Here is an 11,142-nt window from a genome sequence, read left to right on the forward strand (position 1 = left end):
TAAAATATATTAATAATGTTATTAATTTAAATACATCATGTAATACGTTTTAAGTATTAATTTTTGAGAATATTTTGCAACAAATGTATCGATGAAACTGTCATGTTGACAGATAATTGCTTTGATTAATTTGACATAATTGTCACACAATACTTGTCAGATTGACAGCTTTATAAAATACAATTTTATGTAACATTTAGCAACATTTGTATAACATAAAATATATTAATAATGTTACTAATTTATATACATCATGTAATACAATTAAGTATTAATTTTTGAGAATATTTTGCAAAAGAAATATCGATGAAACTGTCATGTTGACAGATAATTGCTTTGATTAATTTGACATAACTGTTTCTTACTGTCGTTGAATGCAATGTGCTGCGGTGAGGACGAAGAGATCCGAAATGAGGCTTCCGCTGCAGAAGAATTGGTCCTTGTGCAGGAGCAAGGCCAACCAAGGATACATGTGTTCCGCGATGCCGGTACCGTTAATTATCCTCGTGATCGGGGAGGCGGCGGCGGCTCTCCTCCAAACCCCATTGCTCGCACCGCACGCTGCAAAAGAAACGCAAGATACACCAAGGACGACGAAGCCGGACGAAGGTAACAAGAACAACAACAACAATTAGGAAGACTCACAGCATTGACGCAACAGCTGACCGCCCGGATGAAACAGACCCAAATACTTTTGACGTCTCTCCGTCGACGCCATGACAATCATCAAACACAAGACGATCGAAACAAAAGCCTTGCGAAGACGGCCATCATCGTCGTTGATTTTCGTTCGTCCTGTCATGGCCAACTCCGCACTCGACTACTACATTCATCCAGGCGGAGAGCGAAATTTTTGTTACATTCGTAATCCGGGAGCCCGCATCTCTCTTTCTCCTTATCAATTTGGAGCGCGCTTATTAGGGGAAAAGCCTCAGCTCGAGTGGAAAGCCAGATTGCGAGTAGAAATTACATATTTCGCAACAACACTTCTGCACAAAAACTCCAATACTTTCCACTCCTCTCCATCCCGTATACGCTCTTCCATTCCACTCGAAGAATACAAAAGCTCAAATTCCGAACTTCCTCATCTACACATTCCCATCTGTGAAACACACTTAAAATACGAAACAATTTCGTTTGTTTTTAAGTTACTTTATTGCAAATATTAAAGCTAACATCAAGAGTGTCCTTGCGAAATTTGGGTTAACTTTTCGCCAAAAAAAAAAAAACAAAAAAAAACAAATGAGCATCAAACGTCACTTGTAAATGGAATAAGTGCGTCCTTCTAAAACTACAAGTCTTACTGAAATTGAATTTTTTATAATTGAAGTAATGTTTACTGCTTATTAACTACTATTCTTCATTATTTAGTCTACATCTACGTTTAAACTGTTAAAAGCAATTTTTAATTATTTGTAAAATATTTGTAATTCTCGAAATCACTGTTTACTATTTAGTCTATTATAACAGATGAAAAGATCAAAAATAGCAAAAGCAATCATTGAAAAAACAAACGAAACTAAATTGCGTTGCTTTTACCCGGAGTGCTTTGATCGCATCAAAAAATCAATTAAAAGCGTTCATGTTCTGCAATTACTTTGCTTTAGCGATGATGTTGATGATGATGACATTCGCATTCATAAAATTCGTGTAAATTGCGTGAAATTCACAAAGTACACTCGAACTCTACAAAAAAAAAATGGAAATTTGTGTAATTAGACGAAAACGCAGTTGAAGGTTATAAGTCGAGCATTAAGTGTCTGTTATCTATTGCAACGCGAAAATAAAAATAAAGTACGTAAAGGAAACAACAGAAAATGACTAATTGCATGGGTGCAACAATTAAAAATTATAAATAGTTTCGCACAAAGAAACGAAGACATATAAGCGAGTCGCTCCACAAATTGCAATATTTCACTATCAGTAAGTGCACTGTTCGATGTGTGTAAGTAGACTTAACATATTTTCACTAAATATTAAGAGAACTTTAATAATCTAGAATGCGTAACATTTGAACTAACGCTATTCTCATGTTTTGAGAAGCAGAAAACAAATGCCAGTTGCGAGTAGTTCAGATTGTTCAAAGTTGGATTAATATAATTGTTTTAAAACTGGAAAAAAAAAGAAAAAACGAAGAAGTAGTTTCAGAAATAAAATAAACATTCAAATACTTTGGAGTTTGCTCTTGACGCAATAAACATTTTTGTAATTAGTTTCCTACAAATTCCGAAAACAGTTTCCTGGACATTACGCGTCGATTCTCATTATCCGTTTGGATGCGTTTTAAAGTTGTAGCACTTGTGCATGCATACGAAGGAGGGAATAATAATTGGAGCTAGAACCGGAAAAAATACACGGTTCTTTTCAGAAGTGAAAAAAAAATAACAACTCGGACATTAATAAGAATGATAAAGAGAAGTTGCGGCAATAACACTTAAATAACATTAAATTGTGTTACGAAATTGGGCTGAAATCGAGTATATAAGTAAACTAAATTGAACAGGAAATGCACAATTTTCTGAGAACGTTGCAAAATTCTTTGATTCTGAAGATTGATAATAATTATATCTTTTATATCTCAGTTAAGATTCAATTCAATTTCGAATTTTTTTCCAACAATTTGAGCTACAAAGATTTATAGAATGTAAATTCAAAACAATTTTAAATAAATTACATTTTCTAACATCACTTTTCGTTTTGCGAAAAAAAAATTGAAAATTAGTGTGTTCATTTTTTTCGTTTTTCTTGAAACCTATGCAAGTCAGACTAAAGTTTATACGTTTATTTAAAAGCTAAAACTATAGATATTAATAATATTATAATGATACAAACGTAACTCTTGTAGATTTATAGTAATAAAGTCTCAAATTTGTTAACATAATATTTTTATTCGACACTTTACATTTTAGTGTTTTCCTCGATTACTGCGAAAGATATATTTGATATTTTGCATTCATATTAAAGCTAAAACTATACGAATTAGTAATAAGATTAAAATTATAACTACAATTACTATAATAGTATTATTTTTTCAAATTTTTTCCAACAATTTCAGCTACAAAGATTTATAGAGAAAAAAAGTTTAAAATTTGAAAAAAAACTACGGTTTCTTTACTATTTTTTTCTCTTCATCTAGATTACAGCTTATTATTAAATTAAAAACCCCCATGAATTTGCAATAAAGTAGTTAATTTTTGTCTATTACTGATAGCAATCAAAATAAGACTTTTCCTAAACAATTCGAAAACAGTTTTAACTATTACTGACTTACTTTGTGATACGTTATTTATACTCTACATGTAATACTTAGTCGGTTGTAACAATTCTTAAGATATATAGTTTTGTACAAGTGTAATTAAATCATGAAGCAGCAAATCTTTTCCGTTTTTCTTTTTCATCATCATTAAATCACCAGACGTTATTTAACAAACGCGTAACAAGTACAACAATCTCAACAATTATACGTATCTAGTAGTAGTTTTTGTTGTTGTTTTCAATGTAAATTCAAAACAATTTAAAATAAATTACATTTTCTAACATCACTTTTCGTTTTGCGAAAAAAAAAATTAAAATTAGAGTGTTCATTTTTTTCGTTTTTCTTGAAACCTACGCAAGTCAGACTAAAGTTTATACGTTTATTTAAAAGCTAAAACTATAGATATTAATAATATTGTATTGTTAAAAGTATTGTTCTCACGAATATTGAGTAATGCTCCATCAAAATTTAATACTTTAGAATATTTTTTTTTAAATTAAAATATTATATTTTTTCTTGAAACAATCTAAAATTCCCTAAAGTTACAATAAATATCAAAAAGTTTCGATTGAATATGTCATAAATCATTATTGATAACAATTGATAACAATAAATCGGACGAAAGCAATAATTATTTAAAATTGAAAATTGAAAAATCGGTGCGTTTATTTTTATCGTTTTTCTTAAAAACTGCGAAAGTCAAATTAACGTTTTTACGTTTATATTGAAGCTAAAACTATAAATATTAATAATATTATAATGATACAAACGTAATTCTTGTAGATTTAGAGTAATAAAGTCTCAAATTTGTTAGCGTAATATTTTTATTCGACCCTTTGCATTTTAGTGTTTCCTCGATTACTGCAAAATATATATTTGATATTTTCCATTCATATTAAAGCTAAAACTGTACGAATTAGTAATTGAATTAAAATTATAACTACAATCACTATAATAGTATTATTTTTAACAAATTATTTTTTTTTTGTTTTTGATCGATTTTGTGCATCAAATTCATGGACCTTGGTTGGTGCGTTTATTTTTTTCGTTTTTCTTAAAAACTACGAAAGTCAAATTAACGTTTTTACGTTTATATTGAAGCTAAAACTATAAATATTAATAATATTGCGATGATACAAACGTAACTCTTGTAGATTTAGAGTAATAGTCTCAAATTTGTTAGCATAATATTTTTATTCGACCTTTTACATTTTAGTGTTTTCCTCGATTACTGCAAAAGATATATTTGATATTTTGCATTCATATTAAAGCTAAAACTATACGAATTAGTAATTGGACTAAAATTATAACTATAATTACTATAATAATATTATTTTTTCAGTTTGCAAATTAGTATAATGATTCACATAAAAACAAATTGATTTGTGAATCAAATTCGTGGATCTTAGACCTTAATTTTGAAATATGTAGTAATTGAATTAAAAACGAAAGTTTAAGTTGACTAATTGCTGAATGTATTGAAGAATTTATTGTAGTTTTAGGGACGAGAACAAGTTTCGTAGGTTTTACGTCGACATGTAAGAAATGTTTGTGTGATTGAAAAGTGAAAATGTATGTGGAGAAGAAGGTAAAAAGCGGTCAAATCACCTGAAACTATGTGCATGCGACTAATCGTGGCTTCAATTAGTTGGTGATTAGGTTCGATATTAGTTTTTCAGTTCGAATAATGGCGAAGTATTCGTGCTCGTTGTTTCCCCCCCCCACACGACGTGTTTTCGCGTACGAAATCCAAACAGAAAATCAAATTACTTCTCTTTCTCTCTTCGGCGAAGAACTCACACAAAAAAAAGAAATAAAGGAGGAGGGGGCGCGACAAGTGCATCGGATATATTTTGCAAGCGGCCGTCGAAAAACATTCCTAGTTTAAATATTGGTGGAGGAAGTTTGCTCATCATCAACATCATCGTCATCCATGAAGACACAGTCGAAGACAAAATTTTTAATACATTTCTAACACACTTTAACACTTTTGTGCAAAAAAAAAAACAATGAAGATGACGACGGAGATGACGACCACTGAAGACGACACCAAAAGAAGCAGCGATACACACATGAAGCTTCCAGCTGAAATCGGCACCGATTACACCTTCAAAAGGAAGATCGTCTGGTTCAACGCGATAGGATTCCTGCTGCTTCACCTATGCGGACTGTACGGCGTATACAGGGTCTTCTACGCCAACGCGGCGACCTTCCTCTGGAGTGAGTACTCAAAAAATTCTTAAAGCCATTACAGAGAAAACGACAAAAAAAAAAATCAATTCTCTTATCAAAAAGACGAAATTACGAAACAACCGCAATTGTTTCCTCTTGAAGCAACGTCGCGTGGCGAATCCCATTGTCCACGGACAACCGAATAGAAAACAAACGCAATCTTATTGTCCAACGCACGCTCTTCGACTTATGCAATTCGACTTCTCGTTTTCGCTTTTATTAATCTTTTGTTTCAGTGGGCGTTTTGGCTCTGGCCTCAGGCGAAGGCGTCACGATCGGAGCCCATCGACTCTTCTCCCACAAATCCTTCAAAGCCACCTTAGCCCTGCGGATGCTCCTCGTCATCCTGCAAACCATCGCCGGACAGGTTAGTCTCATTTCATAATCAATCAAATTATCAACATTCTTTCGAGTAAACAGTTTCAATTATTTTGAAATCATCTACAGAAAAACCTAATTATCCTAACACTAATTGCGTTTAACTAAAACTAAAGCTGAAAGTAATTAGAATTTGAACGAATTTCTATAAATAAAGAAAATAAGTATTGAAATTTTCCATTTCTAAAAATTCCACCATATTCAATTACTAAATATTAATAATCTAGAGTGTGTAACATTTGAAGTAACGCTATTCTCATGTTTTGAGAAGCAGAAAACAAATGCCAGTTGCGAGTAGTTCAAATTGTTCAAAGTTGGATTACTATTTCTGAAGTATAAAAATGTTTTGAAACTTTTGCTTAATTTAACTCTTAAGATTTATTGCTCAATGGATAAAACTGTTGCTTCACATGTTAAATGTTAAATGAAACGTGCGAATGAAATGTATAATCAAAATTTCTTCACAACGATCGTAGCGGAATTATATGGATTGCGGAATTACGAGAACAACAAAAAAATAAATTAGAAGAGAATATGGAAATAATTAAAAGTCGATTAAGCCGGAGGAAATGCGTGAAAACGTGCTCGTTAAACTGTAAAACTTTTACTTTTCAAACATATTTGGATAAACCGTAGCAATATCTTCTCAATCATCGTTTCTCCACTAATTATAGGAGAAGGCTTTGATGTTGCGTTTCCGGATGCGCGAACCAAATAACAAAAAAAAACAACAGAAGCCTTGACACATTAAGCAATTGTTTATATATATACATAAAGCACACACACACACATAAGCATAGCCACCTCGGATCGTAATTGACGTTTCATTATTTTTATTAAACAAATCGTGTACTTAAACCACTACTACTACTACTAAGTCCATGTTCTTCTTTTTTTTTTTGGTTTTGTTTTATACACATGAATTTTGTTTCTTGCGGGTTACAAGGTTAATGGTTGATGCACTGTGAATCCGATGAACAAATGAAACATAATAAAACAAAACAATAACAAAAACAAACAAAAAAATGAGTTCTCGCGATGATTTTGTTTCCTTTCTTTTGTTTTGTAACCGCGGAAGCAGTCGGAAAAGTGCACTTAATGATAGGTCTCTTCTCTTCGGTTCCGGCACGATAAACATTCGTGTTTTTTTTTTTTGCTTCTTCTCTTATTTCTTTAGTGGAAACGCGAAATAATTAGTCGCATCGCTTATTATAATATCGCGTAACCGCGTAAATAATTTATCTTTAAGCGTTACGTGCGCTTTCTTGTAATCTAAATGTTCGTTAGATGCACTTGCAATTGGAGCGTTTATGAATATTTGTAATAACAAAATGTTAGTTATTGTTCAAATTTGTAAACCTTGTCCCAGTTTTGTTATTGACAAGATATTATAGTTTGTACACTTTCCTTGTCAAGAGTATTTATGTTTTTTTTTTCTTTCTTTTCAGAACTGTTTGTACATTTGGGTTAGAGATCACCGTCAGCATCACAAGTACTCGGACACCGACGCGGACCCACACAACGCGTACAGAGGTTTCTTCTTCTCGCACGTCGGTTGGTTGATGAGCAGAAAACATCCCGCGGTCATAAGCAAAGGTAAAACCATCGACATGTCCGATTTGGAGGCGGATTGGATCGTGATGTTGCAGAAGAAGTAAGTGAGAGAAATCTAATTGAAACATGATCATCAAAATCAACTTTGAATTCAGATACTACAAACCTTTGTACGTCGTCTTCGCGTTGGCGCTTCCCATCTTCGTGCCCGTCTACTTCTGGAACGAGACGTGGTGGAACTCCCTGTTCATCAGCTACTTCCTCCGCTACATCGTCGTGTTGAACATCACCTGGTTAGTGAACAGCGCGGCGCATTTCTACGGCATGAAACCCTACGACAGCACCATGCGACCCTCCGAATGCATGACCGTCTCCATCCTGTCGCAAGGCGAGGGTTGGCATAACTACCATCACACGTTCCCATGGGATTACAGAGCTGCAGAGTTCGGAACTCGCGTCTCCTTGACGACGCTCACCATAGACGCCCTGGCGATGCTCGGATTCGCGTACGATCTGAGGACGACCTCCAAGAAGATCATACAGCAACGCGTCTTGAGAACCGGAGACGGTTCGCATCCCATCAGCAAATCCGCGGCAACTTGATCCCAAATTCAATGTGTTTTGTTTGTATGTTCATTTTTTTTTTATTATTTTTGTTTTGTTATTTATTCTACTCCCTCTACCAAATATTAACTCTACGAAATTGTTATATTTCTTAAGAAATCGACCTGTTGTAGATAAACGAAAATATATAGAGTTTAAACTAAATTTCTTGTGTACAATTTTTAAATATATCTCAAGTTTAAAAATGCATTACTTACAAACCAAAAGCGACACAATAATTTATTTACCCACAATTTATTCATTATAGTATTATCTTTGCAATGCATACTCACATTTTTGTTTGTCATTGATATTTCCAAAGATATTAACTAAAATACGAGATGTTTTATTTTTTTGTAATACAATTATATCGCTTTAAATTTGAAAATTGTATTACTAACAAATCAAAAGCAACAGAAACAATTATTTGCTCTTAATTTGTTCATTTTAGTATCAGCTTTAAAATGCATATTCATACTTTAATTAGTTTTTAATATTTATAAAGATATACTATTTTTTCTTTTCGAAACTTACAATTATTTTTCTTCAAATTTGAAAACTCATTACTAACAAACCAAAAGCGACACAATAATTTATTTACCTTCAATTTATTCCTTATAGTATTACCTTTACAATACATTCTCACATTTTTATTTGTCATTGATATTTCCAAAGATATTAACTAAAATACGAGGAGATGTTTTTTCTTTGTAATACAATTATATCGCTTTAAATTTGAAAATTGTATTACTAACAAATGAAAAGCAACAGAAACAATTAATTTCTCTTAATTTGCTCATTTTAGTATCACCTTTAAAGTGCATGTTCATACTTTAATTAGTTTTTAATATTTATAAAGATATACCAATTTTTTTTTTAAACTTACAATTATTTTTTATCAAATTTGAAAACTTATTACTAACAAACCAAAAGCGATACAATAATTTATTTACCTTCAATTTATTCCTTATAGTATTACCTTTACAATACATTCTCACATTTTTATTTGTCATTGATATTTCCAAAGATATTAACTAAAATACGAGGAGATGTTTTTTCTTTGTAATACAATTATATCGCTTTAAATTTGAAAATTGTATTACTAACAAATGAAAAGCAACAGAAACAATTAATTTCTCTTAATTTGCTCATTTTAGTATCACCTTTAAAGTGCATATTCATACTTTAATTAGTTTTTAATATTTATAAAGATATACCAATTTTTTTTTTAAACTTACAATTATTTTTTATCAAATTTAAAAACTCATTACTAACAAACCAAAAGCGATACAATAATTTATTTACCTTCAATTTATTCCTTATAGTATTACCTTTACAATACATACTCACATTTTTATTTGTCATTAATATTTCCAAAGATATTAACTAAAATACGAGGAAATGTTTTTTTTTTGATAATACAATTATATCGCTTTAAATGTGAAAATTGTATTACTAACAAATAAAAAGCAACAGAAACAATTATTTGCTCTTAATTTGTTCATTTTAGTATCACCTTTAAAATGCATAGTCATACTTTAATTAGTTTTTAATATTTACAAAGATATACCAATTTTTTTTTTCGAAACTTACAATTATTTTTCGTCAAATTTGATAACTCATTACTAACAAACCAAAAGCGACACAATAATTTATTTACCCTCAATTTATTCCTTATAGTATTACCTTTACAATACATACTCACATTTTTATTTGTCATTGATATTTCCAAATATATTAACTAAAATACGAGGAGATGTTTTTTTTTGTAATACAATTATATCGCTTTAAATTTGAAAATTGTATTACTAACAAATGCAAAGCAACAGAAACAATTATTTGCTCTTAATTTGCTCATTTTAGAATCACCTTTAAAGTGCATGTTCATACTTTAATCAGTTTTTAATATTTATAAAGATATACTAATTTTTCTTTTCGAAACTTACAATTATTTTTTATCAAATTTGAAAACTCATTACTAACAAACCAAAAGCGACACAATAATTTATTTACCCTCAATTTATTCCTTATAGTATTACCTTTCAAATGTATACTAATAATTCAATTTCTTTATATTAATTTTAGAGAAATAGCGCAAAAACCAGAAGCACCACATTTCCAAAATCAATAAATTTGCAATAAATAATTTGACAACTTTCCGTTTTCAATACAGCAAATTATAATGAACTAATTTAAAAAAAAAACACACATCATTATTCTAAAAATACATGCAAATTGTTTACATGCGAATTCCAAAACGTCGAGAAAGTCGAAATTTCAATATTTCCACGAATTGTTTTCTTTCACTCTTGATCGCTTACACATGTTCTATAGTCCGTGCAATTAGTGGACGAATAAACAATAATAAACAATAACGAAATTGGAGTGTAAAAAATTCATTAAATATTACAGATTTGAAGCATTGTTCTTCAAGTTATAATAATTTAATATAAAATGTTTCAATTTGTTTTACTTATAACAGAAAAATGAAAAATAACAAACTAATTTAAATGTAGTCAATGTATTGCTTGATATATTGATTTTCAAATGCATGCTCATATTTCATTTAAACAGTTATAGTTTCGGAGTTGTACGATAAAATGCGAAGGCGGTGGTGAAAATTTCATTTATTCAAATTGCAAAAAAACGATAAAAGTCAGAAACGCGGATTAAAACGTGTGTCACTTCCCATTATCTTACCTTTAATTTGAATGTTCACTGCTTCAGCTGACTCAACTAGTTATCGAGAAAAGTGGCGAATTATGAAGACACTCCAAGGTCTCAAAATGTTAATTAAACATAAAATGATACTAAACATCACTTTGAAACAATTATTTCAATGAGAATTAAAGCTTTATAAATAACGAATTATTAAATAAAAAAAGTTATGAAATAAACCCGAAAGAAAGTGGTTCAATAAAGTATTGTTGCCAAAGAAAATGATCAAATTACGTGGAGAAAACGACAGAAGGTGTTGGAAATGGGTAATTGCCATAATCGTTATTGGCATTCTTCTAGAATGAATGAAAACTAAGGAAAAAGTAAGGAATATTGATGAAAATATGCGAAATATTTGTGGCCGTTGGATTCGTCCTTGTTGAAGGAGGCAAAAAATATAG

At 30.8% G+C, this 11,142-nt stretch overlaps 1 protein-coding gene across 2 annotated transcripts; it reads left to right on the forward strand.

Moving 5' to 3' along the window:
• The first annotated feature begins 1,857 nt into the window (after positions 1-1,857).
• LOC108560356 (acyl-CoA desaturase-like) lies at positions 1,858-8,188 on the forward strand. 2 transcript variants are annotated; one of them, XM_017917869.1, is made up of 5 exons: positions 1,858-1,945; positions 5,272-5,476; positions 5,725-5,855; positions 7,315-7,520; positions 7,576-8,188. In XM_017917869.1, the coding sequence occupies exons 1-5, from the start codon at positions 1,940-1,942 to the stop codon at positions 8,021-8,023; spliced, it is 996 nt and encodes a 331-aa protein (XP_017773358.1). In that variant the 5' UTR covers positions 1,858-1,939; the 3' UTR covers positions 8,024-8,188. The 2 variants fall into 2 exon arrangements, with proteins under 2 accessions (XP_017773358.1, XP_017773359.1); XM_017917870.1 differs by having other exon boundaries at positions 1,927-1,945; positions 5,258-5,476.
• Positions 8,189-11,142: the final 2,954 nt, after the last annotated feature.

This window comes from Nicrophorus vespilloides, unplaced genomic scaffold (genome assembly GCF_001412225.1).
Source record: "Nicrophorus vespilloides isolate i.1.1-1 unplaced genomic scaffold, Nicve_v1.0, whole genome shotgun sequence".
NCBI classification, from domain to species: Eukaryota; Metazoa; Arthropoda; class Insecta; order Coleoptera; family Silphidae; genus Nicrophorus; species Nicrophorus vespilloides.

Coding starts and splice junctions, on each gene's coding strand:
- LOC108560356 (XM_017917869.1), top strand. Junction 5,856..7,314: donor TGCAAACCATCGCCGGACAG/GTTAGTCTCATT, acceptor CTTTCTTTTCAG/AACTGTTTGTACATTTGGGT. Junction 7,521..7,575: donor ATCGTGATGTTGCAGAAGAA/GTAAGTGAGAGA, acceptor CTTTGAATTCAG/ATACTACAAACCTTTGTACG.